Consider the following 18,671-nt stretch of genomic DNA (forward strand, 5'->3'; position numbering starts at 1 on the left):
AGTTGTTTTAATAGTACCTGTGTTCCTCTCCACAGTGTCATCTATGCCATCATCATCCGAACTATCTGGATTAAAAGCAAAGCCCATGAAACAGTGATCTCTAACTGTTCAGGTAAGTCTCTAGTCTGCATTGCCCAGCTCTGGGCTCATGTATTACCTGCAAAGGGATGTATATACATAAATGTATATACACTTGTCAATAAAGGTTGAACTGTTATGTCAGATTCCAGTCAATAGACAAGCTTCACCAAAAATTATCCTGAGGTAGACTCTCCCTCCTCCTTCTCTTGACCGCCCTGAACCATCAGGAGGAGGAGGAGGAGGAGAGGACTTTCTATGAGATCAACCTAAGCCAGCAGAGAGTGTCCTGGGGCTATGAGATCAACCTAAACCAGCAGAGACTGTCCTGGGGCTATGAGATCAACCTAAGCCAGCAGAGAGTGTCCTGGGGCAACATTTGAGCCACAGCCCAAAGGTCTTCTCTGTCACTCAAGCCTAGTTGGGAGGCACCTTGGAGAACTCTAAGATTAAAAAAATAAATAAATAAAAATAAAAGGACAGTTCAAGAAAGGTATTACGTATTTATGTATTCAGTGAAACACAGGGACAGACATTTTTTAAAAGACTTTCTTTTTTTTTAATTTTTTATATTTATTTTTCCTTCTGTTGCCCTTGTTTTTTATTGTTGTTGTAGTTATTATTGTTGTTGTTATTTATGTTGTTGTTAGATAGGACAGAGAGAAATGGAGATAGGAGGGGAAGACAGAGAGGAGGGAGAGAAAGACACCTGCAGACCTGCTTCACCACCTGTAAAGTGACCCCCATGCAGATGAGGAGCCAGGGGCTTGAACCAGGATCCTTGAACCTGGTCCTTGTGCTTTGCACCATGTGCACTTAACCCACTGCGCTACTGCCTGACTTCCGAGGGACAGACATTTCTACTTGACTCGAATGACTGTCCAATCTATCTAGAGATCATTCCTTGAAAAAGTCCTTTGAATGATTATAATGTAGGCCCGGGTTTGACACCCAGCCACTGTTCCAGTCGGAGATACAGTCATAAGCAGCTGATGTTCACACTGAGTAATGAAAGTAACATAGCAGAGTGCCCGGGATGCTTGGTGATTTTCCACCCAGGAGAATTCATCTGTGACTCATTCAGCCTCCATATAGGGCCTGGTGCTTCCTGCATGCTGACCTAGTCTCTCTGCGCCTTACACCTTATTTTGTTTCTAGAAGAACACGTGCTGCCAGGATGGGTAAGCACAAACTCATGCATTTCTGTTTATTGTAAATAGTCATCATCAAAGGTCAGAATATCTGAAAAAAAAAAAAGTTCCTGAGTTTACATTTCCTCTTTCAGTTTTCAAATAAATATATTAAATATCCTAAATGTTGGAATAGAGCATCCCTAGCATAGGATTCCAGAAAGAGGAGGATGAACTAGAAATGCAGCTCTCAGGGAGGACTCATAAATTTGGGGATGGGGTAGTAGTTCAGATTGATAGAGGCAGCTCGGTAATTACTATTCGCACGAAAACAATTAAGAGAGAAATGCAGTTAAATGCTTACCTCATATGCTATAAGCAAGTAAATTCCTGATGCAAAATTTAAATCGAATAGAGAAAGAAAAAAGGAAGAATGTGGTCCAGGAGGTGGCGCAGTGGATAAAACGTTGGTTTCTCAGGCATGAGGTCCTGAGTTCAATCCCTGGCAACACATGTACCAGAGTGATGTCTGGTTCTTTCTCTCTCTCCTATCCCTCTCATTAATAAATAAATAATTTTTTTTTAAAAAGGAAGAATGTATTGTTTACATTCAGGAAAAAAATGTTAAAAGGCCTGAAAAGTGGAATATAGTCATTACACAGTAAATCAATGGGAGTAGGAAAGTTCTAAAAATTACTGAAAATTAGTGTGGAGCATATTGTGAGAAATGAGAAAGTATATATTTAACCTCTGCCTCAGATGTTGGAGGAGAGCTGCTAGAATCCTTGTCATTCCCTACGTGGTAAGAACATTCTGTGTTGAGTAAGCTGACTGTAGTTGAGTTCTTGCATGACTCTTAGACAGGGTAGGTCAACAAAGGAGTATGTCAGGGTGAGAAGCTTGGGATTTTCAACCCAGTCCTCATCCTTCAGAGAGGGAAGAGAGGCCAGACATTGAGTTAATTACTAATTGAACATGTTGCAGGCTGGGCCGTGGCACACCTCCTTAAGTGTACATAGCATGAAGTGTAAGGACCTGAGCAGGAATCCAGGTTGGAGCCCCTGCTCCCCACCTGTGGCCGTCAGGCAGCAGCATGCCCCCCACCCCCACCCTTCTCTCATCTTTTTTCTCTCATCTTGACGCAGAACTGCAGAACTGTCTCCTCTACCCCTGGGCTGGACTTCAGAGGAATAAGGAAAGGAAGAGTCTGAGGGTCTCTATTGGAGGATGAACAAGCACTGCAGTTAACTAATACCTAAACCTAAGGAACACAGAACTAGTGAGCATGGGTGGTTATAGATAATGATTTCTAAAAATAAGAAAACTTTGTACTAAACAATTCTTCTATTCATGTTCCTTTGAAGAGAAGACCTAACCATCTCTTACAACCCCCATCTCCAAGTACCACAGTTTGGAGTTAAATTTTCAACATATGAATTTTTTTATTTATTTATAAAATGGAAATATTGACAAGACTCTAGGACAAGAGGGGTACATTTCCATATAATGCCCACCCCCAGAGCTCCATATCCCATCCCTCTCTTGATAGCTTCCCTATTCTTTACCCTTTTGGGAGTATGGACCCAGGATCATTATGGGGTATAGAAAGTGGATGGTCTGACTTCTGTAAGGTGGCACACCTGGTTAAACATACACATTATAGTGCACAAGGACCTGGGTTCAAGCCCCTGGTCCCCACCTGTAGGGGGGAAGCTTCATGAGTGGTGAAGCAGGGCTGCAGATGTCTCTCTGCCTCTCTTCCCCTTTTATCAGCCCTGCTTTCTCAATTTCTCTTTGTCTCTATGCAGTAATAAACAAGAATATTTTAAGTCTGTATGCTCTGATTCATAACTAAAGATCAGTTGATTTTCTGTCTATCGTCACTACCAGGCAGCTCAGAAGTTGTCCAGTAAACAGGATTCCCAGCGTTGTGTTAGCACAGAAGGATCACTGCTCATCAACAAAGGGACATGAGCAATGATGAGTGGGAACAAAAGCTCATTTCATGAACACAGACTGCAAAATTCAAATCATCATTAGTTTAAGGACCACTCTGCTTCCTGGAAAACATGTCTATTTCCTTCCCCTCCGAGGCTCATAGAAAGGGCTTGGGGATTTAATATTTAATAATATTTAATAAATGATCTAAAGACTTCCCCAGAAACAAGTATGCAGAGTCAGAATGAGCACAGACGAGGATTTGAAATCGTGTAAGTGATTCCTACATAAACAGGCAAATTCTTGAAGCCCAGTAGCAACTACTTCTACAAACAGAACATTCCCTGCATGAGATCAACAGGCTGGGGAGGAGCCTCCATGGAGCAGAGAAAATAGAAAGTGCTTGGATGTGACTGTGTCAGGTAGCAAGGCATGGAAGATGTCAAGTGGTCCGTGCTGTATCCAGATTAGGTGTTTCAAATTAAAGGCAGGAACTGAGTTGGAGTCCCATCTACTTCTAGCTAAACCCCTGAAGCTCTCAGGATCTTCTTTATCAGTAAGTGTGGGTAACAGAATTTCTCCACAAATAACTACCTTTACCAAAAGACATGTAGGACTTTGGACTTCATGGAGAAGTGTCAAGATATGAATGAAAGAAGCACCTACCATCCTCCTAGACAGTCAGATTCAACACCATAAACATGTTTCTCCCCAACTGAGCTACAGATCCATGTCATTCTTATCCAGATTGAAATGGGGCACTTCTCTGAGTTTGAGGCATCAGTTCTGAAATATACATGGAAAATTCAGAGCCAAGAATAACAAAGACACTCTGGGAATTATAGAACAAGATAGAGGAGATTTGTAAAACAAAATGTGCAGATTTAACGAGTCAGTGTGATTAACAGAGTATATTACTGATACAATACTACAGACAGAAAATAAAATAACCACAAACAGACCTACACATACATAAGAACTTAGTAAGTATCAGAAGACCATAGAGAAAAAAATGAAATCATTTATTTACCTCAATTCATAGGCAAAACCCAATTTCAGGAAAATTAGAAACTTAAATTTAAGACAAAAGACTCTTAAAACTTTTTAAAATGCAGAATGATATTGTTAGATGTTGGGATAAGGGAGGATTATTTGAAAGATATATAAGATATATTACTAAATCATTAAAATGGTAGATAAATTTGACTCTGCTATGTTTTTGTTTTCAGATCCTGGGTCTCACACATATGTGATTTCACGTCCTTTAGACTGTCCTTCCTGAAAGGGGGAGAGAGAGAGAGCAAAAAAGAGAGAGAGAGAGAGAGAGAGATAAAGGGGGAGAGAGAGAAAGGATGAGAGAGAGACTGGCCAGGAGAGAGAGGTAGGGGACAGGTGGTGGTGTACCTGGTTGAATGCACCTGTACAATTCATGATGACCCAAGGTTAAAGCCCCCGGTCCTCATCTGCAGGGGAGGAGCTTCATGAGTGGTGAAGCAGGACTGCAGGTGTCTCTCTCCGTCTCTATCTCCCCTCTTGATTTGTCTTTATCTGTACCCAAATAAATAAATGAATAAATAAAAGACTTTAAAAGAGCGAGAGAACATCAGAGCTGCTGCTGGTGTCTTGGCACTTACACTTGGTGTGGAGTCCGAACCGGGGCAGTGTACATGGCAAGGCATAGACCCTATAAACTGAACCAAGCTCTAGTGCTCTCGGTATTTTAAAAGTAAGTCACAAAACGGTGGACATTATTTGTAATACATATGATACCAGGGTAAAGACAGTGTCCAGAATATGTGAATAAATTCTAACAATCTGTTGTTAAAGTCCTCCAAAGATAAATGCATAAAAATAAGTGAATAGACATTTCACAGAACAGAAAATAAGAATGATCAAAATTAAGATTCTTTTTTTAAGTTATATTTTAAATTCTTTTTTTTTATTTAAGAAAGGATTAATTAAAAAAACCATAGGGTATGAGGGGTACAACTCCACACAATTCCCACCACCCATTCTCCATATCCCACCCCTCCCCTGAGAGCCCTCCCATTCTCCATCCCTCTGGGAGCATGGACCCAGGGTCATTGTGGGTTGCAGAAGGTGGAAGGTCTGGCTTCTGTAATTGCTTCTCCGCTGAACATGGGCGTTGACTGGTCAGTCCATACTCCCAGCCTGCCTCTCTCTTTCCCTAGTAGGGTGTGTCTCTGGGGAAGCTGTGCTCCAGGACACATTGGTGGGGTCTTCAATCCAGGGAAGCCTGGCCGGCATCCTGATGGCATCTGGAACCTGGTGACTGAAAAGAGAGTTAACATACGAAGCCAAACAAATTGTTGAGCAATCATGGACCCAAAGCTTGGAATAGTGGAGAGGAAGTGTTAGGGAGGTACTCACTGCAAACTCTAGTGTACTTCTGCTTTCAGGTATATATTTTGCAGTAGTTTATGGATACGTGTGAACATAAGCTCTCTCTCACAGAAACTGGTGTATATCTAGGTTTTGAGACTTTGCTAGAAAGTGAACCACCCGAGATGAAACTAGAGTACACTATGAAAGGAAAGGTCTCACCCGAGTAATGAAGCCGAAGAGTTGTCATTCCACACATGAAGTCCATGGACACAGTCTGAAGTGAAGCATGTTGAGGTGGCAATCGTTGCGTTTGGTTAGGTTGTGATCGGCGGATGCAATATTATTTGATATGGATTGGGAGAGGCATACGGGAAAGTGGGCCCTATCCAAGGGTTCCAGGACTGGGGGAAGTAGGGGCTCTATAGTGGAGATGTGAGGTTCCTGCTGTCTTAGGGTTCAAAAAGACAATCGATAGTTAATATTATCATCACATTATTTGGTAATTGGGTTAACTTTGAAAAGTCCTGTTGTTATGGTTTGCTGTACAGTACCCAGTATCTTGTATATAGCTGTGCTATTGGATGCTTCTGATCTACTTGGTCTAGGCTTTTGAGAGAGTCCACATGTCAAATACACAGCCTATATATTAAAAAGATTCAGTTTGTGTTTTGAAAAACTTTGAGACATACAATTGATTTTCTCCCTCTCATATTAATTAACTAGTGATTTATATGTCTACATTTTGCTAGGAGTGTACATAAACACCATTCCCACCACCAAAAGACTGTGACCCATCCCTCCCACCCACTCCCACCCCCACTGGCCCAGGAAGCTGCATGTCTACCCCTCACCACTGGGTTTTTACTTTGGTGCCCTACTTATAATTTAGTCAGGTCCTGCTTTTAGTTTCCCTTTCAGATCTTCTTACTCAACTTCTGTTGATGAGTGGGATCATCCAATACTCATATTTATCTTTCTGACTTAGCCCACTTAACATAATTCCTTCTAGCTCTGTCCAAGATGGGTCAGAGAAGGTGGGTTCATTGTTCTTGATAGCTGCATAGTATTCCATTGTGTATATATACCACAGCTTTCTCAGCCACTCATCTGTTGTTGGGCACTTGGGTTGCTTCCAGGTTTTAGCTATTATGAATTGTGCTGCTATGAACATAGGAGTACACACCTCTTTTTTGGTTGGGTGTTATGGAGTCCTTGGGGTATAACCCCAGGAGAGGAATTACTGGATCATATGGAGGGTCCATGTCTAGCCTTCTGAGAGTTTTCCAGACTGCTCTCCACAGAGGCTGGACCAATTTACATTCCCACCAGCAATGTAAAAGGGTTACTCTGTCCCCACAACCTCTCCAGCATTTGTTGCTGCTGTCCTTTTTGATGTATGCCATTCTTACAGGAGTGAGTTAGTATCTCAATGTTGTCTTAATCTGCATTTCCCTGACAATCAGTGACCTAGAGCAGTTTTTCATATGCTTGTTAGCCTTTTGGATCTCCTCTGAGGTGAATGTTTTGTTCATATCCTCTGCCCATTTTGGGATGGGGTCATTTGCTTTTTTGGTGCTAAGTTTGCTGAGCTCTTTATATATTTTGGTGATTAGTTTCTTGTCTGATGTATGGCATGTGAAGATCTCCCATTCAGTGAGGGGTCTCTTTGTTTGTTTAATAGTTTCTTTGGATGTGCAGAAGCTTTTCAATTTGATGTAGTCCCATTGGTTTGTTTCTGCTTTAGTCTTTCTTGCAATTGAGTTTATTTCATCAAAGATGTCCTTGAGGTGTAGGTGGGAAAGTGTTTTACCAATGTTTTCCTCTAAGTATTTGATTGTTTCTTGTCTAACATACAAGTCTTTGATCCATTTGGAGTTGATTTTTGTTTCTGGTGAGATAAAGTAGTTCAATTTCATTCTTCTGCATGTTACAACCCAGTTTTCCTAGCACCATTTATTGAAGAGAGCCTCCTTTTTCCATTTAATGCTTTGGGCCCCCTTATCAAAGATTAGATGTCCATAGGTGTGGGGATTTATTTCTGGGCTTTCAATTCTGTTCCACTGGTCTATGTGCCTATTTTTGTTCCAGTACCATGCTGTTTTGATGATGATGGCTTTATAATATAGTTTAAGGTCTGGGAGTGTGATGCCTCCATTTCTGTTTCTTTTCCTCAAGATGGTTTTGGCAATTCCTGGTGTTTTCAGGTTCCAGATAAATGATTGTAGTGTTTTTTCTATTCTCTTAAAGAAGCTTGGTGGAACTTTGATGGGTATTGCATTAAATTTGTATATGGCTCTGGGGAGAATATTCATTTTGATGATATTTATTCTTCCAATCCATGAGCATGGGATAGCTTTCCATTTCTTGGTATCAGTTTCTATTTCCTTGAGTAGTGACTCATAGTTTTCAGCATACAAGTCTTTCACTTCTTTGGTCAACTTTATTCCTAGGTATTTGATTGATTTTGCTGAAACAGTAAATGGGAGTGATTTCTGGATGTCTTCTTCTTCAGATTTAGTGTAAAATTAAGATTCTTAACCCTTGAGACTTTGGAAAATATACATATAAATCTCAGACATAATTTTCCATCCACATAATTGGTGAAATTTTTTATATTTCTAAATGTTGACAAAAAAATAAAACTCATGGTTTATTTGGTTGTATAATTTCTCAAAAACTTTATAAGCTTCTGATCTGTTTCCTTCTATTTGATTGCACCAGCAGCCATATCAAAAAAGTTGTTTTGATGCAACATACAAGTTTTATTGACTTATTTGTTATTCTTCCTCACTTAATCTCTGTCTCTCAGTTGAGTGGAAGGTAGCTTGAGGTCATCTGAAACTGGAGATGTGTAATCACATCCTTAGTCTGACCTTTTCTTAAGGAATGACGCATAGTCATGACTAGCCTCTGCTTCCTAGAATCTCTCAGTGTTAGATCTTGATTTCGAGACCAGGACTAGTTTTATTGGCATGGATTTGCATACTTAAAATATGTACTTGTTGGTTTAAAACGCTGCTTGCAGGGGACTAGGTGGTGGTGCACCCAGTTGAGGACACATGTTATCTTGCTCAAGGACACAGATTCAAAGCCCTAACTCTCCACCTGTAGGGGTGAGAGGCTTAACAAGCAGTGAAGCAGTCTCTGCAGCTGTTTACCATTTTTCTCTCCTCTATCTTCCCCTCTCCTCTCAATTTCTCTCTGTTCCACCAAATAAAACAGAGAAAAACAAAAGCAAAAAAATAATAATAATAAGGGAAAACTGGTCACTGGGAACGGTGGATTCATAGTGCTGACAGTGAGATAATTGTGGTGGCAATCGAAAATAAATGACGAATAATAAAAAGAGAACTCTGCTTGCATACTTGCTGTGAATTGAGCGGCACAGAGTATGTGTAGCTAGTGCTACTAGAGGTCAAAAGGAATTGACATTTGCAATTCTACAAAAAGTCGAATATTAAAGACTTATTTTAACTTCTCGTTGATGTTCAGAGACCAACCAACTTTTGTTTCAGACCATCTGTTTTGTTTTGCCTTTTCTCTCATACTATGCTAATAAGTGCAGCTGATAACAATCAGCAAACACTGGTATTCTGTTTACCCTCTGTGGTAGTTCATTTTATGTGTCAACTTGAGTTGGCTAAGAGATACAAGTAACGAATAAACCATTGCTTCTGTTATGTCTGGGGAGCATTTCTGAAAGCATTTGAATCAATAGAACAAATAAGGGAGGTCTGTTCACCAAAGTGACTCAGCCGGAAATCATCTAATCCACTAAAGATCTGATTAGAACAAAAAGGCGGGAGTCAGGCGGTAGCACAGCGGGTTAAGCAGAGGTGGTGCCAAGTGCAAGGACTGGAGTAAGGATCCCAGTTCAAGCCCCCAGCTTCCCACCTGCAGGGGAGTTGCTTCACAGGTGGTAAAGCAGGTCTGTAGATGTCTTTTTCTCCCCCTCTGTCTTCCCCTCCTCTCTCCATTTCTCTCTGTCCTATCCAACAACAATGGCATCAATAACAACAATAGTAATAACTACAACAATAAAAAAAATAACAAAAAGGTAAAGTTTGGGCAAATTTGAATTGGGGCATCTAGCTCCTCCTACCTTTAGACACCATATCCCCCAATTCTTAGATCTTTGGACCAAAGACAAAATGAACCATATTAGCAGTGTGACTGTCTAGTCTTTGGACTCAGACTGATACTAATGTCTCTCCTGGTTCTCAGACCTTTGAATTTAGACTGAATTATACCACTAGCATTCCAGGTTCTCCCACATGCAGACGAGAGACTTGGTTTTCTAACTCCAGTACTCATGTTTCAACTCCTATAATATTTCTTCTTCGAGACACACAAACTTCCTTTTCTTTCTGTTTCTCTAACGGATCTGACTACTAGAATAACCTTGTCTCCTGGGCTCCAGGCTTAGAAGGCACACAATCTACCATCCCAGGTATCAGATGGGATGTGTCTGCCAAATGCATTTCGACCATCCTCGTTCCCAGGATCAGTTTCCTTGCCAGCTGCTGCTTGTTCACCATGACAAAATAACATGTTCTAGGTCTTTGTTATGACAGCATTGCATATGAGGCACCAACTTCTGCTTTAATTATGGAAACACTAAGAGGCTTGACATAGACACCCCCAAATATTAAAACCTGGACAGAAATAGAAATGTATTGATTGTTCAGTTAAAACCCACATGACAGCAAAGGTAAAATAATTAATAATAATAATAATAATAGAACTGCTATCTTATTACAGAGTCACTCAGAAATTCAAGCAGATGCTATTTTCCCATGTGTAATAGATGGCTGCTAAAGCATCAGTCAGCATCAGCATCTGGCAGGAAGGTACAGGGGAAGAGAGGATAGAGGACTACCTGGGTGGTTCATCTGGGTCAGCCCTAGGAATCCTATATTCAGATTCTCCTCCCCCCTGTTCCTTGGGCAGAATGCAGTCACATGACCATGACCTGTGGAGAGGGAGGCTGGGAAATGTTGTGGGTTTTTTTTTGGGGGGGGGTGGATTTAGTGGATAGCTAAACTATGTCTGCTGTAATGATTTCTTTTTTAGTATTTTACTTTATGTATTTTTTAGATAAATAGAAATTGAGAAAGATGGGGGAAGAGAGAGAGAGAAATAGAGACACCTGAAGCTCTGCTTCACCCTAGAGGTAGAGGCTTAAGGCTTGAACATGGGTCCTTGCACATGTGGGCTCCATCTTGTGTGCTGTTACCCAACTTGCTGTGACTATTTTATGACTTTCAGAGTTCCAGGTTCTATCTAAGTTCAGGAGTTGAAGCAAAACCTTAGGATGTGAGTTAGGGGGTAACTCCTACTTATTTTGCTGTGACCACTGATTTACTGGAAGGTTAAGAGAGAGAGGAGAAAGGAAAGAAACAAGTAGGAAATAGATAAGTAATCAAATTTTGGCAGCTAAGATGATAAACCCTAATGTGTTAAAAAATAATTTCACATTCAGATTATCGTATGGATAAGGAGGCCACTGATGATAAAAATAAATAAATGGGGAGTCCGGCGGTAACACAGCGGGTTAAGTGCAGTCGGTGCAAAGTGCAAGGACCGGCATAAGGATCCCGGTTCGAGCCCCGGCTCCCCACCTGCAGAGGAGTCGCTTCACAGGCGGTGAAGCAGGTCTGCAGGTGTCTTTCTCTCCCCCTCTCTGTCTTCCCCTCCTCTCTCCATTTCTCTCTATCCAACAATGACAACATCAATAACAACAATATTAACTACTACAACAAGAGCAACAAAAGGGAAAAAAAATAAGTAAATATTAAAAATTTAATAAGTAAATAAAGTTTAATTTTAAAAAAACAAGCAAAACATCTAACATGTTTAATCACTTAATCAATGTGAAATATAAAAGATTCTCAACATATGGAATAAGATTTGGTTGTAAGTATTATCAGACATGGCTATATATGAAAAAAATCATTTATCTCTGAGGTCCACAAATAGAGTCCCCCACTCATGAGAAAAAAAAAAAAAGAAAGAAAGTATACCTTATTTTAATTCCCATAATCCAACTGCTACCTCTTCAGATGCTGAGCCTACAATAAGATGGGTTCCCAGTGACCCTGCCAAAGGTCTGAAGTTTGAGGAAGGAGTGGAGAAAGAGGAGGAGGAGGAGATGGAGGTTGGGGGGGGGGGGGGACTGATCACTTGGAGAAAGCATTTCCACTGGGGAGTCTTACTGGGGATGTAGCCTTGAATTAAAACAGCCTTGGGCAGCCTGCTGCTTCCAGTCAGAATCTAATGGACCTGCAGACTGCAGGCTTCCCCAGCTATTAATGCACAGTGATGGCTGAATTTAACTGCTTTTCACTCCAGCTCAGCACCGAGGCCTGAGTAAAAATAATCCTTTTATCTCCCAATAAAGGAGAATTACGGCATTTTGTAGCTCAGCTCCTTTTGAAGAACCATCTTTAGAAGTCGGAGGCTTTGCATTTCTTGGGGTGGTGAGATTAAATTAAGATGCTTTTCACTCATCTCACTGAGAGATCGAAAGGCAGGTCACTGATTATATTGTCACCCAGTCGCCCCCATAGAAAGCACTGAAAGTTTCTATTTTAAATAGATTTCAGGCACAGATGTCACTCTCCGGAACGATTCTAAAAAATCAGCTAAGCCTTCAGACCCATACTGTTTAGGAGCCAGTGTTTGCCTCATAAATGGGGAAACTTTGAAAAGATATAATTTAGCCCAATGTCTTTTTTTGCCGACTCCCTATGGGTATAATGCCACCCTGATAATTTTTCACGTATGTAGTTGCTATCTATAGATAACAGCGCTGTATAATGGCCTATTTGAATATAATATTGCCTTCTGTTCAGTTCCATAAGGACAGCTCATATTCTCCCTAAAATGCTGCAAAGACCTCGTTCATCCCAACTAATAAGGAAATTGACGTGCTGGTATGCCTGGCATCTTGGCATCACCATTATTTTATTTTACTCCTATACAGAATAACTGTAGGGGGGTGGCATTTATGTCTCTTTTTTGTTTATATATTTTTTTTACTATTTTGTTTTATTTTTATTGCCACCACGGTTGTCACTGGGATCCAAAAGCTGCATGATGAATTCACTATATCTGGTGGCCTTTTAATTTTTTTCCTTTCTTTTTGTCAGTAGAAACAGAAAAATTGAGAGAGAAGGAGGAGACATGGAGAGAGACAGAGAGAGACCTGCAGCAGTGCTCCTCTGCTCTCCGAGCTTTGCCTCCGCAAGTGGGGATGGGGGCTTGAACCAGCCTGGGTCCTTGCACATGGTAACGTGTGCTACCAAGCGTGCCTACACCTGTCCCTTATGTCTTATTTTCTACATAGGGAAGCTGAGGCTGGGAATTATTGACAATTTGCCTGAAGTGTATGTCCTTCGTAAGATACCGCCTTGGAAGTCAGGGCTTGACACTATTGGCACCATTGGTGTTTTGAACTGATGATTGTTTATTGTGGGGAAGTCTAGGCACTGAAGGATGTTTAGCAGCAACTTACCCTAACTGGGACAACCTCAAAGGTAATTCTCAGGGTTGGTATCAACCCAGACTGGAGAAACACTGCTGTAAATGAGTCTGAAGTATTTGGCTCCTTACTTCAGAGAGGTTTGGGGGTTCCGTGTTAAGCACAAAATTGTTAGACAAACCACCTAAACGTGACTTTACAAGCCTTACCTTAAGAAATAAGAAGCCCTATCCCACCAGAGAAAGATAGGAACAGGTTGGGAATATGGGTTGATCTGCCAACACCCATGTCCAATAGAGAAGCAATTATAGAAACCAGACCTTCCACCTTCTGCATTCCATAAAGAATTTAGCCCATACTCCCAGAGGGGTAAATGTTAGGGGAAGATGACCAGAGATCTCTGAACACCAGTTCCATCAGGACCCAAGGAGAGAAGGGGCGGGGGATGGACACTTGAAAGTAGTAGGTTTGACTTAGAGAGGCAGAGAAGGCAGGGCCATGGAAAAAATAGTCAAATATAGATATAGTTATAGAAATAATATTCAACCTATAGCTATGATTTTGGGAGAACTGCTACAGTTTCCAGTGAAGGGGATGGGGACACAGAGCTCTTGTGGTGCAGAAGGTGTGGAATTATACCCCTATTATCTTTATAATTTTATATCAATATTAAATAACTAATTAAAAAATGAGAGAAATAAGCCCATTGACTTATTTTTGGTTTTGGCTTCCTTGCAATTAGACATGAGTCATTAAAGACGCCTATAAACCTTACACATTTCAGCCATCAAGTCGCAAAACTGCTGTGACTCCATCCTGACTTGCCTGGTCAGACAGCTTCATAAGTGTGGCCCAGACCCTCATCTCCCCAAAGCCCTACCTAACTAGGGAAAGATAGAAACAGGCTGTGGGTATGGATCTACCTGCCAATGTCCCTGTCCACTGGAGTTAAAGAAGCCAGGCCTTCCACCTTCTGCACCCCAAAAAGAATTTTGGTTCATACCTCCAGAGGGGGACAAATGTTAGGGGAAGAGACTAGAGGCTCTGAACTTCGTTCCCCTTCTCACAAAGACATTAAAGTCTTCCTCCACTTTGGTCTCAATTCTTCTTCTCTTCCCTCAATCCAAAATCCATCTAGGCTCCAGACAAACAAGATGACTCACAGGGGTTCAAACACAACCCACGTTTGTCTCGTATCTACGTGTTCGCTGAAGCTGTGCCCACTGCTTCCCACATCTTTCTCAACCCCATGCCCACACTCAGCTCCAGCACCAACATCTCTGCACCTGCCACACAGTCCTCCTAGCACAGCAGTCGGGGTATGACTCTCCTGTTCTCTCTTCATCTCTCTCCTCTCGTTTTGCCTTGTGGAGAGTAATCTTCCCTTCTGCTTAGAAAGAGTCTAGAGAACATAGACTCTGTTCTCACGTCTTGTCCAGATCTTATCTCTTAGCAGATGTGCTAAGCTTGTTGAGTTGGCCTGATTTCAAGAGCTAGGAGATAGAATAAGTAGTGCAAAGAAAACTTTAGTCTGGTTTATGTGGGGATTAAACCAAATGTCAGATATGAAATTCCAGATCAGTTGTGTCTGTTTGCCATTTGGAAAGCATTGTGGGGCCAGGAGGCAGCACACTTGGTAGACTGTACACATCACCGTGTGCTAGGACCAGGGTTCAAGCCCTCCGCCCCAGCTGCGGCTGGGTGGTGGAGGAAAGCTTCAAGAGTGGTAAAGCAGTGCTATAGGTGTCTCTCTGTCTCTCTTCCTCTCTGATTTTCCCCTCTAAATTTCTGTCTCTATAAAAAATAAATATATATGTATATTTTAAATAAAAAATAAGAGCAACTGAGCTCAGTAGCTCCCCTCTAACATATAGCTGAACTGCCCCGTGGACGTTAGGTTTCCTGATTGGGCACTGAGTTGTGCCATTGAGTTCTCATCAAATCAGCACCCCACCCACTCTCCCCTCACCAGAGGTGTACCCACTGCCAGGGCCAGATTCCTTCAGAGAAAGGGCACCCTACACCAGTTTACACAAAGACACCATATGAGTGGGGGAGTCCCGGCAGTAAAAGCTTACACACAAAGAGATCTTGAGTCCACTCCCCACAACTGACAGAAATTCACTCCTTTGCAATAAGAACTACTGCTGGGATGAATTCTACCCACCTAATCTATGTTTATTGTATCACTATTTCTTAACTAGCTAGAGACTTGTGTTAATTTACTCAACAAATCTATAGTAATCTCTCACCAAGTTTAAGGATATAGGAGTAAAGAAAACAAAGCCCCCTTACCCATCAAACTTGGATAGTAGTACGTTTTTACATTTAATTCACATGTGTTTTACTATGAAACATAATGCATAAGGTCAAAGTTCTATCCATACTTTTGTTATTTGGGGCAGTGTGTGTGTGTGTGTGTGTGTGTGTGTGTGTGTGTTGAAACTTTGTTGAGAGTAGAGTTTCAGGTCTAGCTGAGTATTCTAGGAAGATAGTTTGCCCTACATTTCTCAAGCATGTCAATAATATCACCCTTTATGGTTGCCAAAATAACTCCACTTCAGCTGACCAAGGGCATACAACTAAAACTCTTGATAGTGTATACATCCCAAAGCATTTGCAGTTTATATTAAGTGCAAAGTAACGGTTTTCCTTATTCAGCTCAGTGCTGTCTTTACTCTGAAATTACGTGAGAAAGTACTCCTGAGTAGTGGTGAGTAGGATGTAAGTGTCACCAGGAAAGCTGAGGGTTTGCCTTCCCTGCCCCGCTGGGCTGAAACAATCCTTCACTTTAACGTTCCTTCTCTTGCACTTGCAGATGGGAGGCTGTGCACCAGCTATAACCGAAGACTCATCTCAAAGGCAAAAATCAAGGCCATCAAGTATAGTATTGTCATTATTTTTGGTAAGCGTTGTCCCTTACTATGTTTCACGACTGTATGAGTATTCCAAAGGCAGGTCTGCACCTCAGACTTCACAGCTAAAAGCTCACAAAAGAAAAGTTCTTAGAGTCATGCCTACCTTTGACTCCTAGCCTCCCTTTCTTTATGAATGCTGTTGACCTCCAAGACCATATAGGATGTTTACCTTATAGGCCAAAACTATAGAGCAGTCTGACAACAACTGGATTAGGACATAGGTTGGAGAAGCTGATGCTTACCTCACCAAGTTGGCCCAGTGGTTTTCTCTCTACCATAAACATTGTTTGTGGTCTGAAGGAAGACAAACGTGGTACGTCATTTCTTCTGAATATTCAGTTTCAGTGTCACTGCAAACCCCTCTAATGGACATTTCCCTTCTCTACTGCTTTCTTCGTTTTTATCCTTTTGCTCCACACTTAAGACCTATAAATTCACCTCATCTTAGAAAAAAAAAAAGCATATCGAGAGCATTTAATATGTGTGTATTCGAAAACCTTCAGAACTTTCCCTCCTGTAAATCCTTTTATCTAATGACCTTGCTTATTTCACTAAGAAAATACAAGTAATCAAAATAAAACTTCTTTATTTCCCAGACTTCACATCCATGAACCTAACTGAAGCTTTACTGTTGCTCTCCTTTTTCCTAGTAGTATGAGTAAGCTGTCTCTGCTATTCTCCACATCCAAAGTGTTTGAGTCCTGAATCCTTTTTACTCCAGCCCACTCAGGAATTTTGCTGCTCCAAAGATCCTGTGTGCCCAAAAACTGCTTCTTGGTTCTGTTGTTCATAAATACTGCACATATATACATAGATATACATAGATATAAGCACTATATATACACTGTATGTACTATAATAGGTCACTCATGGAACTCTCCAGTAACAATCCCACTTTATCCTCTCCTTCCAGCATAACTCCTCCCATTTCACTTCTCATTTACTGTTTCTATTACCTTTCTCCCTTTCTCTCTTTCTTTCTTTTATTTATTAAGCTACTCCATATCAGGTTCATCATTTCCAAAATGTCAACACTTAGCTCTCAATCTGTGTTTCACTTGACTCTTAAACAACATTCTACTCTCCTTCTTAAAGTACGTTCTTTATTTACAAATGAATAGCTAAAGCCTGGGAGGTATTTTGCAGCGGCTGCAGTACTGAACTTAAAAAAAAATCACTTCTATGACTTTGACTTGAGACCTTTCTTCTTACTGCCGATACACTTGTGACATTCACTTATCAAACAAGCATGCTCTCCTAAACTCTGAAGCTATAACTCTTCCCATTGCTGCCTCATTTTGACAAACAATACCATCTTTTGTCCAGTGTAAAAGCCAAAAACCTAAGGAATAACCTGTCATCATTCCACTTCACTCACACTGCACATATCTAGGCCTGGAGGCTCTCTCTACAAAACAGACCTCAAGGGGGCCGAGCCGTGGCACACTCAGTTAAGCACATATAGCACTAAGTGCAAGGACCCAGGCGAGGACCCAGGTTCGAGCCTCAGGAATCAGTAAAGCATGTCTGCAGGTGTCTCTGTCTTTCTCTTTCTATCTGTTTATCTCCCCTTCTCTCTCAATTTCTCTCTGTCCTATCCAGTAAAACAGAACAAATGACCGTCAGGAGCGAGGGAATTATAGTGCTGGCACTGAGCCCCAATGGTAACCCTGGAAGCAAAACAAAATAAAAGCAAACAAACAAAACACAAAACAAGACCTCAAAGCCACTGATTTTTCCTCACATATATGACGCCTACCTTGTTCAGAGTCCCCACCTACTCTGCCTGGAAAAGTACAACTGAACTTCTTCTGTCTTCTCTTGTTCCTCCTCTGCAAAACATCTCTTGTGGTTAGTTTTTTTTTTTAAAATGTAAATCAGAAGACAGAGATTGCTCATCAGGTAGGGTATGCGTTGCTATCACATGGCCCAGCGTTGAGCCCCGAGCCCTGCCACAACATGGTATATGGGAGATATTATGGCATTGAAGGAAGTCCAGGTGATATGATGTCTCTTCTTTCTGTTTCTCTCTCTCTGAATGTCATGGGAGTCCAAGTGGGAAATCACACTCAGGCAAGGTCATCAGTTCAAACCCAAACAAACAAGCAAATGGATCCCTATGGCTCAGGCACTGTCATTGCCCCTCTCTCCTGTATGTACTTTCTGATTACAAATGGATCCCTATGGCTCAGGCACTGTCATTACCCCTCTCTCCTGTATGTACTTTCTGATTACAAATGGATCCCTATGGCTCAGGCACTGTCATTACCCCTCTCTCCTGTGTGTACTTTCTGATTATACTGGGAGCAAGTATTTTCCTTTGTCCATATCTTTCTAGGGCTGTGTGACCTGTCACCCACCCAAGTCCCCAGTCTCACTCCCATCATGCTTCCCCGTGTTCATTCCATACTAGTCACCAGCCTGGGTCGCCTGTTATTTCTTCAAAATGTCAATGTGTTCAGAAGGGAACTTGCACAATTTCCTCCACCTGAGATTCTCAGCTTCACATGGCTACGATCTACATAATTTTGCTTTCCAACAATGTAACTCTCCAGAAAGACTTCCTCAACCAGTTAGGGAGCCCTCCTTCAGGGTTTACTCTGCCTCACTTTTCTCCAGAGGTCTTACTTACAACCCAGGATAGGCATTCGTGCATGTGCTTATTGTTTGTCTTTCCTGTTAGAATAATAAATCTATGAGAGCAATGACTTCTTTTTTTTTTGTCCTTACATTATCATCACCAAGGCTTAAGTAGATGTTCCCCACAAGCTAGGCGCC

General features: G+C 41.4%; 1 protein-coding gene across 2 annotated transcripts in view; it reads left to right on the forward strand.

The window, feature by feature from the left end:
* Positions 1-18,671, forward strand: part of NPSR1 (neuropeptide S receptor 1) — a 180,155-nt gene that overhangs the window by 149,264 nt on the left and 12,220 nt on the right. For both annotated transcript variants that reach the window (XM_007523384.2, XM_016188286.2), the window contains 2 exons: positions 36-112; positions 15,794-15,880. In XM_007523384.2, coding sequence (XP_007523446.1) covers positions 36-112; positions 15,794-15,880 — 164 coding nt within the window. The remainder of the gene's footprint in view (positions 1-35; positions 113-15,793; positions 15,881-18,671) is intronic.

The sequence above is a fragment of the Erinaceus europaeus genome, chromosome 8, assembly GCF_950295315.1.
Source record: "Erinaceus europaeus chromosome 8, mEriEur2.1, whole genome shotgun sequence".
NCBI classification, from domain to species: domain Eukaryota; kingdom Metazoa; phylum Chordata; class Mammalia; order Eulipotyphla; family Erinaceidae; genus Erinaceus; species Erinaceus europaeus.